The sequence below is a fragment of the Trichechus manatus genome, unplaced genomic scaffold (genome assembly GCF_000243295.1).
Source record: "Trichechus manatus latirostris isolate Lorelei unplaced genomic scaffold, TriManLat1.0 scaffold00074, whole genome shotgun sequence".
Lineage (NCBI taxonomy): Eukaryota > Metazoa > Chordata > Mammalia > Sirenia > Trichechidae > Trichechus > Trichechus manatus.
The window spans coordinates 4,665,819-4,686,715 of NW_004444010.1; the positions used below are offsets into that span (position 1 = coordinate 4,665,819).

At 37.6% G+C, this 20,897-nt stretch overlaps 1 protein-coding gene across 1 annotated transcript in view; it reads left to right on the forward strand.

The window, feature by feature from the left end:
* Positions 1–20,897, forward strand: part of ITGA1 (integrin subunit alpha 1) — a 187,510-nt gene that overhangs the window by 152,981 nt on the left and 13,632 nt on the right. The window contains exons 19-23 of the mRNA XM_004380455.2: positions 4,150–4,359; positions 6,676–6,756; positions 10,274–10,350; positions 17,876–17,965; positions 18,956–19,058. Coding sequence (XP_004380512.1) covers positions 4,150–4,359; positions 6,676–6,756; positions 10,274–10,350; positions 17,876–17,965; positions 18,956–19,058 — 561 coding nt within the window. The remainder of the gene's footprint in view (positions 1–4,149; positions 4,360–6,675; positions 6,757–10,273; positions 10,351–17,875; positions 17,966–18,955; positions 19,059–20,897) is intronic.

Consider the following 20,897-nt stretch of genomic DNA (forward strand, 5'->3'; position numbering starts at 1 on the left):
TCCAACTAGGTCTCCAACAATGCTGGTCAATCTCAGGCCTTCTTCATGGGGACCACCTTGTAAAACTTGCAAAATAAAGAAAAGAGCAGAATGTATGCTTCCTGTGAGCACATTGCCACCCCAAGAGCAGAAAAGATACAAATGGACTGAGCTGTGTTTGCCGGGTTCCTGCTTCCAAATTTACAGAGTCCACTGCCCCATCACTGAGAAAGAGTGAATGAGAGTAGAAACGGGGAGCAGGACACAAGTGTGGCACCAATGGAGGAAACATTAGGGATGAGAAATCAGTTCCCCATACACCTATCCTCTGCCCGCCTTTCCTTCCCTTCCCTCCTTCCAAAAACACTTATTGAGTGTCTTATACACATCAAGCACTGAAGCTTACAATCTAGCCTGGAATGTTATTGTTGTTAGCTGCCTTCTAGTCCACTCCGACTCATGGCAACCTTACGTATAACAGAACAGAATGTTGCCTGGTCCTGCATCATCCTCACAAAAATGAGCATTTTCGAGTTCATCCTTGTGCTCATTGTGTTAATCCATCTCACCAAGCATATTCCTCGCCCTAGTTGGCCCTCTACTTCACCAAACATGACGCCCTTCTCTAACGATCGATCCTTCCTGATGACATGTCTGAAGCAAATGAGTCAGACATTGTTCTGTAGCTTATCTGTCAGTTTGTTGTACTGTGGTGGCTTGTCTGTTGCCAAGATGCTGGAAGTTATGCTACCAGTATTTCAAATACCGGCAGAGTCAGCCATGGTGGACAAGTTTCAGTGGAGCTTCCAGACTAAGACAACTAGGAAGAAAGCCTGGTGATCTACTTCCAAAAATTAGCCAATGAAAATCTTCTGGAAAACCTAGCCTGGAAAATAGATATTAAATATTGACAATTAGAGTGGATGCTAAGGAGGAGAGTTTCCGAGCTCTATGGAGTTTCTCTGCTGCAAAAGACCCCTTTAAAGTGTTAAAAAGCAAAGATGTCACTTTGAGGATAAAGGTGCACCTGACCCAAGCCATGGTATTTTCAATTGCCTCATATGTATGTAAAAGCTGAACAATGAATAAAGAAGACTGAAGAAGAATTGATGCCTTTGAATTATGGTGTTGGCAAAGAATACTGAATATACTGTGGACTTCCAGATGAACGAACAAATTTGTCTTAGAAGAAGTATAGCTGGAATGCTTCTTTGAAGCAAAGATGGCAAGATTTCATCTCATGTACTTTGGACACGTTATCAGGAGGGCCCAGTCCCTAGAGAAGGATATCATGCTTGGTAAAGTACACAGTCTATGAAAAAGAGGAAGACCCTCAAAGAGATGGATTGACACAGTGGCTGCAACAATGGGCTCAAACACAGCAACAATTATAAGTTTGGTGCAGGACTGGACAGTATTTTATTCTATTCTACATAGGGTCTCTATGAGTCAGAACCAACTCAACGGCACCTAACAACAACAATGGAGCTTCTACCTAGACTGGGGAGTCAAGAGGTGCTCCCTGGGGTTATCGTATTTAATTTGAAACCTGAATGATGGGATAATTTTTCTAAAATATTTAGAGGAGTTGAGGGAGAAGTGTTCCAGGCAGAGGGAATGGTATGTGTGAAGGTCCTGAGGCATAAAAGAAACTAAACTAAACTCACTAGTGTGGCTGAAGCTAAAGACAAGGAGGGAAGGTGGAGTGAGATGAGGCCGAGGGACAGGCAGAGGCCAGATCATTTAGGACTTTTCCTTTATTCTGTACAGATTTTAAACTTTTTAAAGAGCAGTAGAATGCTACTGAAGGTTTTAATAGGTTCAGTACTAGGACTTGATTTGTGTTTTATAAGAATTACTTCAGCTACAATATGGACAATGATTAGAGGGAAACAAGAATGGATACAGGAGGCTAGATAGGAGCATGTCCCTTTAGTTCTGGGAGGAAATTAGGATGCCTGGACTAGAGAGGTAGCGGTGGAAATGGAGAGGAATGAAAGAATTTGAGAGATATTTAGAAGAGGGGTAGAATGGACAGTTCTTGGTGATGGGTTGAACATGAGAGACAGGTATAATGAAGACAAGACAAGGACAACAATGGCTTGACCATTCTCTGCCCTTTTGACTGAGCTCCATTATGTTCATAGCTACTGGATTGTGATTGTTTTTAATAGAAAAGCGTATCATTAGAGTTAAGTGTTAAAGTGTTATTTGACACATTTAGAACTTAGGGCGCTTGATTTGATTTTCTGATGTTGTTCTACATTGGCAAATTAAGGTCAGTGGGAAAAAAGTCTATGGAAACTGTGCAATCTTTAAAGGTCTAGAAGAATGTATATCCAAAAGTAAAAGATTGTTTTTCTCCCCTATAAATTACAGAAACCAATATAAAACCTCTTAGGATCTCTGCAGTGAAATCTATTCTCTTTGTGAGTTGCTTAAGCTTATTTTGGCAATTTTCCACATTCGGTGGGATCACCTTTCTGGGGAATAGGCATTAATATAGATCTCTTCCAGTGTATTGGCCAGGTAGCTGTCTTCCATAGTTCTTAGCATGGACAAGTGAGTACTTCCAGAGCTGCATCTGTTTGTTGAAACATCTCAACTGGTGTTCTGTCAAGTCCTGGAGATTTGTTTTTTGTAAATGCCTTCAGTGCAGCTTAGATTTCTTCCTCCAGTACCATTGGTTCCTGCTCATATGGTACCTCCTGAAATGGTTGAACACTGACCAATTATTTTTGACTAGAAGAAATCTGTATTTGTGCCTATTCCCAAGAAAGATGATCCCACCTAATGCAGAAATTATTGAACAATATCATTAATATCACATGCAAATAAAATTTTGCTGAAGATCATTCAAAAGGGGTTGCAGCAGTATATCGACAGGGAACTGCCAGAAATTCAAGACGGATTCAGAAGAGGACATGGAACCAGGGATATCATTGCTGATGTCAGATGGATCCTTGCTGAAAACAGAGAATACCAGAAGTTTACGTGTGTTTTATTGACTCTGCAAAGGCATTCAACTGTGTGGATCATAACAAATTATGGATAACACTGAAAAGAATCAGAATTCCAGAACACTTAATTGTGCTCATGAGGAACCTGTACATAGATCAAGAGGCAGTCATTTAAACAGAACAAGGGGATACTGCACGGTTTAAAGTCAGGAAAGGTGTGTGTCAGGGTTGTATCCTTTCACCATACCTATTCAGTCTATGTGCTGAGCAAATAATCTGAGAAGCTGGACTATACGAAGAAGAATGGGACATCAGAATTGGAGAAAGACTCATTAACAACCTGTGTTATGCAAATGACACAATCTTGCTTGCTGAAAATGAAGAGGACTTGAAGCACTTACTGATGAAGATCAAAGACCGCAGCCTTCAGTATGGATTACACCTCAACATAAAGAAAACAAAAACCCTCACCACTGGACCAATAAGCAACATCATGATAAACAGGGAAAAGATTGAAGTTGTCAAGGATTTCATTTTACTTGGATCCACAATCAATGCCCATGGAAGCAGCAGTCAAGAAATCAAAAGATGCATTGCATTGGGGAAATCTGCTGCAAAAGACCTCTTTAAAGTGTTGAAAAGCAATGATATCACCTTGAGAACTTAGGTGCACCTGACCCAAACCATGGTATTTTCAGTCACCTTCTATGCATGTGAAAGCTGACGATGAATAAAGAAGAGTGAAGAAGAATTGATGCCTTTGAATTGTGGTGTTGGAGAAGAATATTGAATATACCATGGACTGCCAAAAGAACGAACAAATCTGTTCTGTAAGAATGCTCCTTAGAAGCAAGGTTGGCAAGATTACGTCTCACATACTTTGGACATTTTGTCAGGAGGGTTCAGTCCCTGGAGAACGACATCATACTTGGTAGAGGGTCAGTGAAAAAGAGGAAGACCCTCAATAAGATGGATTGACACAGTGGCTTCAACAACGGGCTTAAGCATAACAACGATTGTGAGGATGGCGCAGGACTGGGCAGTGTTTCGTTCTGTTGTACATAGGGTCTGTATGAGTCAGAACCAACTCGATGGCACCTAACAACAACAACATTTTGTCAGTAAGTCGTTTCTGTTATACAGATTAATAGGTAATTTTTCAATAATGCTTAACTAAATTTCGAAAAAAAAATTTCTATGACCATTTCAGATTCCTTTTGCCAAAGATTGTGGAAACAAGGAAAAATGTATCTCCGACCTTGACCTGGTTGCTTCCACAACAGAAAAGGGCCTGCTGATCGTCAAGTCCCACAATGATAAGTTCAACGTTAGCCTAACAGTCAAAAATAAAAGGGACAGTGCCTATAACACCAGGACAATCGCGCACTATTCTCCAAACCTAATTTTTTCAGGAATTGAGGTAAACTTTTAGTTGTTCAATCGTTTATTCTAATAACAATCAACTTTGAAGCTACTTTTTATACTACTGAACTAAATGTTTCTATTATATTGATTTTAGAAGAATAGAAAATATTTTGTACGAAATTGATAGGGCGCAGTGATTAAGAGCTCGGCTGCTAACCAGAAATTTGGCAGTTCAAATTCACCAGCCACTCCTTAGAAACCATGTGGGGCAGTTCTACTCTATCCTATATGGTCACTATGAGTCAGAATACAGTCAATGGCAGTGGTTTTCTTTTTCTTTTTTTTAATGGTGAAAGTAACAGGCTTTCATTTAAGCTTTTGTCTTGTTTTCCTTTGGAGATTTATGTCTCTTCTTAGATTCAGTTTAAGGAAGGATTGGTGATGTATCAAAATTGTATGTTTCACAGAGTTTGTAAACAGCTGAAATTGAGACTGAGTCAAGGAAAAAAATAAACGTAACAAAGCCAAAACAGTTTAACAGAGGTGTAAAGACAGTAACACAAGTGTTGAACAAAATATACATGTAGAAAAATCATAATATCATTTCCCCCTTTCTATGCAAAATACATTGGCAAGATTTATCTTAAATGAATGTGTCTCACTTATTCATAAAAGAAGCTTTTTGTCATTTTGGCAATAGCATATATTTTGTATAAAATACTATGTCAGACACAATTAGCATTTCCAAATTTAAACTTTACTTTTATTCTGATATCTGAAACCCCTTGAGGTAAAATTCCAAATACATTCATATGAATTAATTATACACATGATTCATATTAAGAGTCAATACAAGTATTATATGTAATATTAAAAATCTATTGTCCAGTTACTGTAAATTCAGAGTTTTCACTAATATTTCTCTCCATGTATTAGGATATTACTTAGGGACATGATGACTAAAATAGGTTTTAAAAAAATGTTATATATTACTACCATGTATTTTTTATTCAATCGAGGATATTAATAATAAAAGCAAATGTACAAAGTAATATTTGGAAAATATTGCCATTAAATTTTTCTCTGGAAAGGGGACTATATTAAAAATCATTGCCTGCATTCCCTTTCAGCTGACTTAATGGCCTTGGCAGGGGCAGAGCCATAACATCAACAGTGCATCTCCTCTACTTTAATTAATAATAACAACAATAATAATGATAAATAGCCTTTCTTGAGTTGTATTATATTCCAGGCACCATTCAAAGGACTCTATTTATTTAATTATCATTAATCCTTTTGTAAGTAGGTATTATTGTATTGCAGAATACAGAAGTTCTAAAATAAACCTTTTTTTCACATCTCTGTAATAGCATTTTACAATTGGGGGTACGTTTATTTAACTGGTGGTATAATTTTTTTTTCTTTCTTGGTAGTATATAAAATAATGTTGTGTTTCACATTCAATGACATCTTCATGAAATAGACTAGAATTAACCCCACTTGACAGAAAATCAGGCCCAAAGAGGTGAGGAATCTTGACAAGAAAGAAGCTAAATGTGGTGGAGTCAGGATTTAAATCCTGGTGATTCCAGTTCAAGAACCCTGGTAGCGGAGTTGTTAAGTGCTCGGTTGCTATCCATAAAGTTGGTGGTTCAAAACCACCAGCCACTCCAAAGCAGAAAGATGTGGCAATCTGCTTCCATAAAGATTTAAAAAAACCTATTGCCATCAAGTCAATTTCAACTCAATAGTGACCCTATAGGACAGAGTAGAACTGCTTCATAGGGTTTCCAAGGAGTGCCTAGTGGATTCAAACTAATGACCTTTTGGATAGCAGACAAACTTATAAGCCCTACGCTGCCAGGGTTTCCCCAGAAAGATTACAGCCTTGGAAATCCTATGGGGCAGTTCTCCTTTGTCCTCTCGGCTCACCGTTTGAGTCAGTATTGACTTGAAAGCAACAGGAAGGGGGAGTGAGTTCCAGTTCAGAGCACATGCTCTTACCCATTACACTAAACTCCACTAATGACTGACATTCACTATGGGCTTCTATGAGTCATCCAGTATATGTGGATTCTTCCCTCCAGCCACCACAATCTCCTTGTAAAGTGAGTACTTCTGTTGTCAATGGAGGATTTAAGCAGGATAGTAAGATGTGCTTGTCCTTTAGTCATCCTTAACCTAACTGATGTATTGGGGTTTCCATGGGCCGTGGGACATGTGATCCCAGGATGCTGTGACTCTCCCAACTAAATTAAGAAACTAATTTTGGCAAGGTAGTCACCAAGGCACAGCTAGGAAAATTCTAGAAAACCAAGGTCAAACAGGAAGCCTGCTTGTTTGCTATAATTCTTTCTACTTTTCTTTCTAGGCTATTCAAAAAGACAGTTGTGAATCCAATCATAATATCACATGTAAAGTTGGATATCCTTTCCTGAGAGGAGGAGAAGAGGTGAGCAAACTATATATACTAAATGCACATGGAAATGCAGATATGAAAAATAATATTCTCAAAGGCAAATATATAAATCTTCCTGATAGTAGTTTCGGGTGATGTAGATGAAGAAGGTTGAGTTCAAAATTTGACAGCTTGGAATCAAAGCTGATTGTTTCATAAGTCAAACTCAAACACCAAGAACAAAATATAAATTTGCACTGGATAATTATCAGATAAAATGGAGCTGGGAAATTCTGATCATGGAGAGTCTCCTATGTAGTAGGCTTTTCTAGACTGTAGGGAAAAGAAATACTCTTCTAAATTGGTTGGCTTAGAATATCTTTCTTTTTTCTTTTTGACAGCTTTATTGAGATATAAGTCACATACCATACAATTCACCCATTTAAAGTTTACAAATCAGAGGTTTTTAGTATAGTCGCAGAATTAAATAATCATCATCACAATAAATTTTAGAATATTTTTATTACCCCTTAAAGAAATCCTGTACTATTACCAGTCACTCCCTATATTTCCCTATGCCTCCTCCACCTACCATCATAGGCAACCACTAGTCTGCTTTTTGTATCTATGGATTTGCCACTTCTGGACATCTCACTTAAATGCAATATACACTAGCCATAAAAACTTTGAAAATGAATTTAAGAAAATAATTCCATTTACGATAGCATCAAAAAGATTAAAGTACTTAAGAATAAATTTAACCAAAGAAGTGCAAAACTTGTACTCTGAAAGCTACAAACCATTTATGAAAGTAAGTTAAAAAAATTTTTTTTATTGCTAGTGTATATTGGGAGTCCTGGTGGTGCAGTGGTTAAGAGCTCAGGCTGCTAACCAAATGGTCAGCAGTTCGAATCCAACAGCCACCTTGGAAACCCTATGGCACAGTTCTGCTCAGTCCTATAGGACTACGAGTGGGAATCGACTTGATGGCACCTAACAACAACAACAACAACAACAGTGTATATTGATCTTGTAATCTGCAACCTTGCTGAACTTGTTTATTAGCACTAATTTTTTTTTTTTTTTTGAGCTGATTCCTTAGGATACTACTATACAAAATCCTATCATTTGCAAATAGAGGCATCTTTTCCAGTCTGGATGCTTTTTATTTCTAATTCTTGATTAATTGCCTTGCTAGAACTTCCAGTACAATACTGAATAGAAGTGAGGAGAGCCCTTTCATCTCTTTTTAAAGATAACGTTTGTTTCCATAAAGAGCAGAGAGTAATTGTTTCACTCAGTGATAACAACATATTTGTATACATTTTCGTTGAATGTTGCTTTTTAGTATGAATATTTGCGTCTCTATTTACTATTGAGTTAAGGAGGGAAATATTTAGTTGATCAAAATGATTAAGAAGATATTTTACTTATTGACTTAGAGTTACCAAAGCAAAACAGTATTCCACATATTTATTTCAACCTTATTACATTAAAATATTATATAAGATTTCAAAACAGATCCCTGACATCTTTAACACACATCTTAAATAGACAATAACCTGATAAACACTGGTTTGGACAGTCTGGAAATGGAAGATTCATATATCTATAATGAAATATTTCAGCTTTTCTTTTAGCAAGTGAGAGCTCGAAAGGGCCTTTCCCCTTGTAGCACTTGCCATGGTTACTAGTGATCCAGGAAACTAACCACAGATCACAGCCATTTCCATTAAACTCAGTAAGTCTCTCCTACGTCTGTTTTAGCTTTTTGGAAATAACTAGAGGTACCAGTTTACTTTTGCACCTCAGCTTATTGTTTATTTCTTGACTATCTCAAGTTAAAGTACTGTGGAATTGTATTTCTTCCCTGTTGTTGTTGTTAGGTGCTGTTGAGTTGGTTCCAACTCATAGCAACCCTATCTACAACAGAGCAAAACGCTGCCTGGTCCTGTACCATCCTCACAGTCGTTGCTATGTTTGATCACATTTCTTTCCTACAAATCTATAAAACACACTCTCACTTTTGCAAAAATACAACCATTATTCCTTAGTTAAACATGGAAATAAGGGTTCTTAACTCATGTTTGTACCTTCCTTTGACCACTTTAATTCACCGTGAAATTATCTCCATTTCTTTTAAGAACAGCGACATACTTAGAGTTATATTTGAACAGTGAGAAACATTAATTGCAATCTTAACAGTTTCATAATTATTTCTTCCTTTCTACCCTGCTGCTTAGGGTAAAAGCTTAAACCAAAGTGTCTCTTATATCATCATTATGGAAATGGGAAAGGAGCCCTGGTGACACAGTGGTTAAAGCACGCAGTTCGAACCCACCAGCCTGCTCAGTGGGAGAAAGATGTGGCAGTCTGCTTTCGTAAAGATTGACAGCCTTGGAAACCCCAGGGGGCGGTTCTACTCTGTCCTATAGGGTCACTATGAGTTGCAATCAACTAGACAGAAATGGGTTTCGGTATAGAAATGGGAAGATAATTTGCAAGTAATTTCAACATGGGCTTTACCTTTAGAATATTCTTTTGTTTCAATATTTAGATTTGCAGTTTAAATCTTCAGGGTCAGGGCCACATGCAATAGGTAGCTTCTTCAGCCCCACTTCTCTGCTAGTGTCTACCCCTTGGTGTGAAGGCTCATCAGAAATGCAAAAACTTAGATGCCCGAGCCAGTCAGTGAGCATAAGGAAAGGCAGGAGGTGGGAACGGAGCTCTCTGAGAGATTTTGGCAATTTCACCCTTTTCTACTGTAGTTCAGACCCATCCAGTAAAGCTACTACTGGAATTGTGGTTACTATTTTAAAGCAAGAAGCAAACTGGAAGGACTACAGATTCTTACAAGAATTCTTTTGGGGATTTAAAGTTTATTTTTTGTTTTTCTTATGAAGCTCAAAATATATGTGGGAAAAGAAAATACTTGAAGTTTCCAAATTAAAGCGACTTTAATCATGACTAATCCCTGGGTGAAGCAAATGGTTAAGCTCTCTACTGCTAGTTGAAAGGTTAGCAGTTGGAACCCGCCCAGAGGCACCTAGGAAGACAGGTTTGGTAATCTGCTTCTGAAAAGTCACAGCCTTGAAAACCCTATAGAGCAGTTCTACTCTGTATACATGGGGTCACCTTGAGTTGGAATTGACAGTAACAAACAACAACAATTCATAATTACAATGATTATGATTATAGTAATGTTAATATATCACTATATATATTGATTATAATTATGGTAATTTAATAAGATAAGCAGGATGTGCCTTCATGGTAATAGTTTATGATTAGTATAAATAATTTTTTTTAATTATTGGAGGAAGTGTTTAAATTCAGTATTAATATGTAATATCAATATTAATATGCTTATTACATATTTACATTTAAAAAGTACATGTATCTTTTTTGTTATATCTGTTTTGAGATGGAGTGAGGTTTTATTTTGTAAGATAATAGTTCTTAAACAACTTTACAATTTGAGTTTATGTAATATTATGTAAATTAAATATTTTAATCAAAGTAAATGTTTTCTTTATCATGTTACTAAAGACATGTATTTTTATTTCAAAAGGTGACTTTCAAAATATTATTTCAGTTTAACACATCTTATCTTATGGAAAATGTCATCATTCATTTAAGTGCAACAAGGTTGGTTTATTTGTATATATGAATGTATTTGTGTGTGTGTGTATGTGTGTGTGTGTATGTAATTGCTTTCATTAGAATATTTTGCTTATAGACTCACTGGAAGCTTCTTATAGATTATACAGAATCAGTAGAAATGGAAGGCAATGAACCACTTTGCTTCACAAAAACACACCTATGAGTAATTAGCAAAATAAAGAAATTTTTATTTAATAGAAGTAATACACCTAAATAGATTAAATTATTGGTTCTATGAGCTATAGAATATAGTATAATCACATATCACTTATTTTCTGCCAAACTGCATTTAAATTCATTTAAAATTTCACAGGCCCTCCTAATTAAAAACTTTTACTGGCTGCCCATATGGTCACCTGAATCATTAGATGGACTTAAAGTTTTATGATGCTCTTTTGTAGTTTAAGAAATTGTATTCAGATTAGTCAAATCTTCTGATCAGACTTAAAACAGCAAAATGCTAAGGAAATTGAAACAGTAGCTTAACTTTCCTGTAAGTATCCACTGGACCATAGGTTCTTTGAAATCAAGCTCTTTCTTTTGTTCTTTATTCTCCAGTATCTAGCATGGTGCCTGACAAATAGCACTAAATAAATGTAGAGTGAATGACTAAATGGACAAATGAATGAATGGGTGGATGAATTCTGTATGCTCAATTCAATTAAAATCTACAAATATTTATTTGACCTCAAACATGGACAAGGTATTGAATTAATCACTGCAAAGAATATAAAATTGATATAATAATGAGCCACCTCATGTTGTGAATAATAGGGGGTTGAGACTAGTATAAATTATTGTAATACAGGGTAGAATAAGGAAAATCTATTAGAGGAATATAAACTATGTGTCAGAGAAACTAAATGGAGGGTGAAATTATATCTGCTTGGCAACTGGAATTTAAGAAAACTTTAGCCAGATTAAAATTAGGAAGGACTTTTAATGATGGTTATCATTTCAAAAGCAGAGAAGTTGGTGGGTAGGGCTAGGTGGAGCATTTCAGGCAAAATATATAGCATGAGCAAAAACACAAAGGTAGAACAATAGAGGATCTATTTGGAGAATATTGAGTAATCCATGGTAGTGAAATATAGAGGATACATAAAGTAGTAATGGGAGGGAAAGGGGGAGTGTGCATCCTACAGTGTTATGAGAGGGTACTGAATGTCAGAATGAAGCATTTTTGTCTGAATTGAGCAGGCCAGAAGAGCCAGAAAAGTTTTTGATGGAAGACATCATAAGTACAAAGCTGCTTCTTAGGAAGTTTGGCTGCAGTATGGAATGGGTGGTAGAGAAGGAGACCATTCATATGAAGAGCACTGTCATGCAAATACTTAGAACCCAGGGCAGGATGCTGCTTTCACTGTCCCATTGCTGATGTCACCCACTTTATATGCTTCAGTATAAGCAGAGCCATTAAACGTCCTCATTGCCCATTCTGTGAAACAATATGCTAAGATTTGGTCACTTGATGGAGGGTGGGGGGTGATAATAATAATGACATCAAAAACTTATTGGACATTTTCTATGTCTCAGGCACAGTTTTAAGAACTTAACACTTATTACACATTTAATGATCATTTATTAATCATTTAATCTTAAAATCCTCATTTCATAAATGAGGAAACCAAGGGACAGAGAAATTAAATACTTTGCCCAAAGTATGTCGGTGCCCAAGAATAATCCATTTAGTCTGGCCCCAGAGCCAGTGTTTGTAACCATTATGACACTGGTGTGTGTGTGTGTGTGTGTCTGTGTGTGTCTGTGTGTGTGTGTGTGTGTTTTATTACAGGGGAGTGTGAGATATGTGTATATGCATATATGAGTATGCACATATGTATGTGTAGACATAGTAAATAATTGAAATGATTACTAAAGTCAGGGAAATAAATTAGTTCTTAGCAAATAATATGAACATCAAGTACTCAGTATTGAAAGAATATTGACTGAGAAGACAGAAGATTTTAAATTTACTCTCACCTGTGTGACCCTTGCCTAGTCTCTCTTACAAGATTCTCATTAGTAACAAACAAATAAATAAATAAGAATCACATGGAGAAAACTCAAGATGGTAACTTAGTCAGACAAACTGAGTCATCCCCCTACAGCAAAGACCCGAGAAACCAAGTGAAGCAGATACAGATGACAATCCTGGAGCCCTGAGCATCAAAAGGAAGGATGAAGAACTAAATCAAACACTGAATGGAAGGAGAGATGGAATGAAAACAGTGAACAAGGAGAGTTATGGATTAGAGGTGCCCTGCCAGCCAGCCTGGTACTGTGTGGCCATCTTGAGACAAAGCAAGCAGTGACCCCGGGTGAGGAGCACAGGGAAGGCAACTTCATGGAATTTTCAGTAGGAGACAGAGAAACTGTGTAGACAAACCCGGAGTTTTGACGAGCAGAACATGAAGCAGATCTAAGAAGGGAAAGTACAGAAAGGCAGGCAAGAGCTTCAGCGATCCTGGCTACCACAGAGCAGGGAAGGAGCCAGGAACCAGAGATAGGACCACATACCACCGGCAGTCCCTGACCGTTAGGGTAGGTGGCACACACAGAGTAGTAGATCCATAGAGTGTCAGCAGGAGGTCCCCTGCCTGATCAGACTCCAGGCACACCACCCTCCTATCATTTGGCTGGGGCCAGGTCTAATGGCTGACTGCAGCTGATGGGGAGTGCACCAGCACTCACACCCAGTGACCAGAGCAATATGCTCCCCCTCCCCCTCAACTTCCTGATAACCAGAAGCATGGGCACCCCCACCACCCTGCCCACCTGAGGATCATGGAATGAGCCCCTTCCTCCCCTCCCCAGTCCCACCATGCCTGCAAATGGTGAGGAGCATCCACCCCTCCTGCCACCCCCCCTGCCACCCCACCTACCCAGCGAGCAGCAGTCTGTTCTTCCACACCACTGACCCAGTCTGTCACCCCTTACCTGCCACCCCACCCACTCAGCAAGCAGCAGCATGAGATAGAGAACTGGAAGCGACGTGCCTCCCCTGCCTGTCACCTTCCCTGCCGCCCTGCCCACCCAACAAGAGGCAGCAAGAGCTCCTGTGTTGCCAGACATGACTGACAGAGGTGCATGCCTACCCTACCCACCCCTGCTGCCACCACACCTGCCCAGCGATAGGCGGCAAGTGCTCCCTAATATTTAGGACCAATGGTCAGTGAAGCATGTCTGCCTTGCCCACTCTGATATATCAAAACAAAACAAAGCAAAAAAATGAGGGCAAAACAAATAAACATATAATTGATCAATAAATATATAAATAAATAAAATAACACCTTAATGCCTCAGAGACAGCAGACAATAACAATCATATGAAGAAACAGGATAAGCTGGCTCAAACAAGTGAGCAAAATAAAAGGAAAGAAAACATTCCCAAGGAAGATATGATAATAGAACTACCAGAGAAGGAATTCCAAATACTTATATTTAGGATCCTCAAAGAGATTAAGGAAAACACACACACACACACACACACACACACACACACACACACCAAAAAAAAAAAAAAACCCTAGAAGAATTTGGAAGACAATACAAGAACAAAATGACTTACTCAGTAGACAGTTAAAAACCATGCAGAAACAACAACTAGAAATTCAGAAGATTAACAATAAAATATCAGAAATAGATAATACTATGGAAGGACACAGAAGCAGAATTGAATACAATGGAAGAAAAAATCAGAGAAATAGAGGACAAATCCCTTGACAGTAATCTGAGGAACAATCAGAAAAAAGAAATAAAGAAAGCTTAAGAGTTATGTGGGACACTGTCAAGAGGAATAATTTACACATGATAGGAATTCCAGAAGAGGAGGAGAAAAAAAGTACAGAGAGCATTTTTAAAGTTATACTGGCAGAAAACTTCCCAAATAACATGAAAGACGAGAAGGAAGCTATCCAAGAAGCCCAATGACCCCTATGCAGGACTGATCCCAAAAGAAATTAATGAAAACATATCATAATCAAACTTTTCAAAACCAAAGACAAGGAATTCTGAAAGCAGCTCATGAAAAACGAAATATCATTTACAAAGGGGCACCAATGAGACTATGCACTGATTTCTTATCAGAAACCATGCAGGCAAGAAGGCAATGAGATGACATATAAAATCCTGAAAGAAAAGAATTGCCAACCAGGAATCATATATCCAGCAAAACTGTCTTTCAAAAATGATGGCAAAATTAAGACATTCCCAGGTAAGCAGAAATTAAGAAAAGTTGTAAAAACCAGACCAGCCTTACAAAAAAATATTAGAGGGAGTCCTTCAGATAGAGAACCAATGACATCAGACAACAACCTGAGATAAAGAAAGGCACATGACTACATCACCCAAATACCAACTGAGATTAAGATTTCACAAAAGTACAATGAAGCTATGAAAACTGACTATAGGGAACCAAAGATGTTAAGCTGTAAACAATGACAACTTCAAAACAAAGCGGGGGGGAATAAAAAGTGTAGTTATAGAACTTCCATATAGAGAGGAAGTGAAGGTGATTTCAGGATATAACAGACTGTTTTAAATTTAAAACAATAAAGGTAAACTTCAGGATAATCACAAAGAAAATTAATAAGTCTGTTCACCAAAATAAAGAAGAAGGAAATCAAGAAGACTCAGTAAACACAAAAATAACAACAACAAATGATAGGAAAAGAAAATCCATATACAAAAAAGAACTCAGCACAGAAAATTAAGAGGAACAAAGAAACCATTAACATCACACCAAAAAAGTCTAACAAAATGACAGCAATGAATTCGTGCCTATCATTAATCACACTGAATGTAAATGAATTAAATACACTCGTCAACAGACAGAGAGTGGCAGAATGGATTAAAAAACATGACCCATCAATCTGTGGCCTACAAGAGACACACCATAAACACAAAGTCATAAATAAGTTAAAAATCAAAGGAGGGAAAAAATATATCAAGCTAACAGTAACCAAAAGAGAGCAGGAGTAGCAATAATACTTTTGGATAAAATAGACTTTAAGTCAAAATCCATTATAAGAGACAGAAAGGGCGTTATATAATGATTAAAGGGTCAATTCTGAGAACCCAGAAGTGAAATTCATCCATCTATGGACAGCTGATCTTTGACAAAGGGTCGAAGTCCGTTCAATGGGAAAGGGACAGTCTCTTAACAAATGGTGTTGTGAAAACTGGATATCCATTTGCAGAAAAATGAAACAGAATCCATACCTCACATCATACACAAAACTATCTCAAAATGGATCAAAGACCTAAATGTTAAAGCTAAAACTATAAAGTCCTTATACACTACTGGTGGGATTGTAAAATGGTACAACCACTATGGAAAACAGTATGGCACTTCCTTAGAAAGCTAGAAATAGAAATGCCTTATGATTAAGCAATCCCACTCCTAGGTATATATCCTAGAGCAGTGACACGAATAGACATATAGACACCTATAGGTGTGCATTATTCACAATAGCAAAAAGATGGAAACAACCTAAGTGCCCATCATAAGATGAATGAACAAATTGTGGTACATACATACAGTGAAATACTATGCAATGATAAAGAATAATGATAAATCCATGAAACATAACATGGACAAATCTGGGGGACATTATGCTGAGTGAAATAAGTCAAACACAAAAGGACAAGTATTACATGATAGAACTTTTATAAAAAGTCAAGAATAGGACTACGCACAGAAAGCAACCTTCTTTAATGGTTACCAGGGATGGGAGAGGGAGGGAGTGGGAATCACCTACTAGGTAGATATGTGTTAATTCTGGTGATGGGAAAGGCAGTACACAATATGTGGGAAGTTAGCACAACTTGACCAAGGTAAATGAAGACACTGAGAGGTATACAAAAATAAAGGACGACTATGGTAAATGCTATAACGTACAACTTTGCAACTACAGTAATAACAAGCAAAAATATGTGAGTGGTTACATAGGTAGATATATATGCTATACACGTATGGAAGGAGTATGGGAGTACATATGTGCATGTTGCTGTTAGGTGCCGTCAAGTCGGTTTCAACTCATAGCAACCCTACGTACAACAGAACAAAACACTACCTGGTCCAGCACCATCCTCACAATCATTCCTATGTTGAGCCCATCGTTGCAGCCACAGTGTCAATCCACCTCTTTGAGGGTCTTCCTCTCCTTCACTGACTTTCTACTTTACCAAACATGCATGTGCATATATAGGTACATTTGTGGGCCTTTGTATATACACGTTTGTATATTCTTCATATGCATTTATATATACAATGTAGCACATGGCGGCAGAGTTAGGGATACTTCCTAGACATATTCAAACACCTCATGGGATTGATTTACTGGGTTTGAAGGCTCAAGACCATAGTCTCATGGGACAACTAGGTCAATTAGCATAACTTTTTCATAAAGATAATGTTCTACAACTTAGTTTGGTGAGTAGCATCTGGGGTCTTAAAAAGCTTGAGAGCAGCCATCTAAGATACAACTATTGGTCTCTTTCCATCTGGTGCAAAAGAGAGTGAAGGAAACCAAAGACTCAAGGAAGAAATCAGTCCACAGGACCAACAGCCCGTACAAACCACAGCCTCTTCTAGCCTGAGACCAGAAGAATTAGATGTTACCTGGCTACCACCTCCTACCATTCTTACCAGCAACACAATAGAAGGTCCTGGTTAAAATGAGAGAAAAATGTAGAACAAAGCTCAAAGTCACAAAAAAAGACCAGACTTAACTGGACTGATAGAGACTAGAGGTACCCCCAAGACTATTGCTCTAAGATACCCTTTTAACACTCCAGGAGGTCACCTTTCAGCCAAATAATGTATTGACCTATAATGTATTCCTACATGCGTGAGGAATGTGATCCTTTAAATAATCAACTATAAGAGACCAAAGGTCAACATTTACCCAGAAGCAAATATGAGAAGGCAAAGAGTGGCAGGGAAACTGAATGGATAGTAACAGGGCAGAAGGGGTGGAAATGGTGAGAGTGCTGACACACTGTAGGGTTTGTAACCAATATCATGGAACAATTTGTGTATGAATTGTTGAATAGGAATCTAATTTGCTGTGTAAACTTTCACCTAAAACACAATATAATATTTAAAAAAAAGAATCGCCTGGGGATGATTTATTTTAAAAATACAAATTCCTGGAACCCAACTCAGACTTCCTAAGTCCATGCTTCTAGGAGAGAGGTCCAACAACCTGTGTATTTTAACAATTGTCCCAGGGATTCTTAACCATTATTTTCACTGAAGTTTGAGAAACACTGGACTAAATCAGTGTGGTTATCAACTCTAGTGGCACATCACAGTCACTTTGGGAACTTGTAATAAGACCCATCTCTTCCCTACCCTGCTCCCACCAGTATGTTGAAAAATCAGGAATTCTACTTTTTTGTGCTTTTATTTAGTTGCATAGATAGGCTTCTTGTTCAAATGCTTAGTAATGTCTCTAGATAGTCAATAGTTTAATGATTTGTCATGAATGTGCTTGTTGTTTTCTAGTGACAGCGAAGAACCTCCCGAAGCCCTTTCTGACAATGAGGTAAACATTTCTATCCCCGTGAAATATGAAGTTGGACTACAGTTTTACAGGTAGGAAGAAACAGCACTTTTACCTTGATGCCTTGCTGCTAACTCAGTGGTTCTCAAAGTTTGGTCCCCAGTCAATAGCATCAGCAGCAGCTGGGAACTTGTTTGAGATGCAGAGTCTCAGGCCTCACCCCAGACCTTCTGAATCAGCAACTCTGAAAGCGGGGCCCAGCAGTCAGTGTTAAACAGATCCTCCAGGTGATTCTCATGCACTCTAAAGTATGACAACCAGCTCACTAAATAATCCAAAATGCGAGAGGCTAGTGATACTTTACTGATGGCAGACCATAAAAATAAGAGGATTATAGGATATACATAGAGATTTTGCTTATATTTCTTAGGTTTTACATTCAATTGACCATTTTCTGTTCTGCTATATACACTTCTGTTGGCACCTTGACTTTCCCCCCAAATTTTCCATTCACTTAAAATCAAATTTTGGCCGTTTCTAATTTTTTTTTATTTATCTTCTCTTGACTGAAGTGCTGCTTAAGAATATGTTTATACTATATTTCATTCTACCAAGTTCGTCCAAACAATATGGAGAAGATTGAATTTTTAAGTTTAGCAGTAAATACAGGACTTTAAGTTGTGAAGAGGTACTTTTTTAAAAAAAATCTAAAATTCGGCACTACTAAAAAATACTAAGTTTTTGCATGATTATTCACTCACTGTAATATGAGTGAATTCATGGAAACTTTTCACTTGGTAACAATGATAACAATTTTTATTTTTTTTAAAAAATGCACGTATTTTAATATTTAGGATCAAATAAGCATCAGCAACTGTTGAACTAAATTATGTAACCCTTCTCACCCTCCTCAAAGATTTTATTTTAGGTTTAAGTGTAGATGAATTTCCTCTTGATTTGAAACTTCCATAAGTAATTTTTGTGGGATTACATAGTATGAAGAACGAAAAAGCAAATGAAGTCAAATAAAAGTTAAACTTTATTCTATTTTATTTTTCTTCTTCCAATTAATTCTTTCTAAGCTCTGCAAGTGAATACCATATTTCAATTGCGGCCAATGAAACAGTCCCTGAAATTATTAATTCTACTGAGGACATTGGAAATGAAATTAACATCTTCTACTTGGTAAGAAATTGTCTCTAACTTAATATTGTAAAGGAGTTATTTATACGTATGTAAATTAGACAAAAGTATTAACAAACACATAGAAACATATTCCAACATTTAGTATCCATTTTCAACACATTTTCTTTATAATTTCACTATTTTAAAATAATTTTATTTATATTATTGATAATTATACTTTGAAGCCATTTAAAGACCTCGTTAGACACAATTAATTAGAATGACTTCATAGACAAATGAACTATGATCAAATAGCAACTATCCATAAAATACCATAAACCACCACTTGTCTGTTAGTTTGTCATACTGTGGTGGCTTGCATGTTGCTGTGTTGCCATGCTACGGGTATTTCAAATACCAGCAAGGTCACTCATGGTGGACAGGTTTCAGCTGAGCTTCCAGACTAAGACAAAGTAGGAAGAAGGACCTGGTGATCTACTTCTAAAAAACTGGGCGGTGAAAACCTTATGAATAGCGTCAGGATACTGCCTGATATAGTGCCAGAAGATGAGCCCCTTAGGTTAAAAGGCATTCAGAGTATGACTGGGGAAGAGCTGTCTCCTCAAAGTAGAATCGACCTTGAGGATGTGGATGCAGTTGAGCTTTCAGGACCTACATTTACTGATGTGGCACGACTCAAAATGAAGAAACATCCGCAAACATCCATTCGTAATCAGAACGTGGAATGTATGAAGTATGAATCTAGAAAAATTAGAAATCATCAAAACTGAAATGGAATGCCTAAAGATTGATATTCTAGGCATTGTTGTTGTTGTTGTTAGGTGCCTTCCGGTCGGTTTCGACTCATAGCAACCCAGTGTACAACAGAACGAAACACTGCCTGGTCCTGCACCATCCTTGCAATCGTTGTTGTGCCTGAGCTCACTGTTGGAGCCACTGTGTCAATCCATCTCCTTGAGGGTCTTCCTCTTTCGCTGACCCTCTACTTTACCAAGCATGATGTCCTTCTCCAGGAACTGGTGGCTCCTGATAACATGTCCAAAGTATGTGAGACGAAGTCTCACTGTCCTAGCCTCTATAGAGCATTCTGTCTGTACTTCTTCCAAGACAGATTTGTTCATTCTTTTGGCAGTCCATAGTGTATTCAATATTCTTCGCCAACACCATAATTCAAAGGCATCAATTCTTCTTTGGTCTTCCTTATTCATTGTTCAGCTTTCCCATGCATATGAAGCAATTGAAAACACCATAGCTTGAGTCAGGCACACCGTCCTTAAAGTGACATCTTTGCTTTTTAAGAACTTCAAAGAGGTCTTTCACTGCAGATTTGCCCAATGCAATATGTCATTTGATTTCTTGACTACTGCTTCCATGTACATTGATTGTGGATCCAAGTAAAATGAAATCTTTGACAATTTCAATCTTTTCTCTGTTTATCATGATGTCACTTATTGGTCCAGTTGTGAGAATTTTTCTTTTCTTTATGTTGAGGTATAGTTCATACTGAAGGCTGTGGTCTTTGATCTTCATCAGTAAGTGCTTCAAGTCATCTTCACTTTCAGCAAGCAAGGCTGTGTCATCTGCATATGGCAGGTTGTTAATAAGCCTTCCTCCAATCCTGATCCTCCAATCATATAGTCCAGCTTCTCAGATTATTTGCTCAGCATACAGATTGAATAAGTATGGTGAAACGATAGAACCCCGACACACACCTTTCCTGACTTTAAACCACACAATATCCCCTTGTTCTGTTCAAATGACTGCCTCTTGATCTACGTACAGGCTCTTTATGAGCACAATTAAGTATTCTGGAATTCCCATTCTTTGCAATGTTATCCATAATTTGTTATGATCCACACAGTCGAATGCCTTTGCATA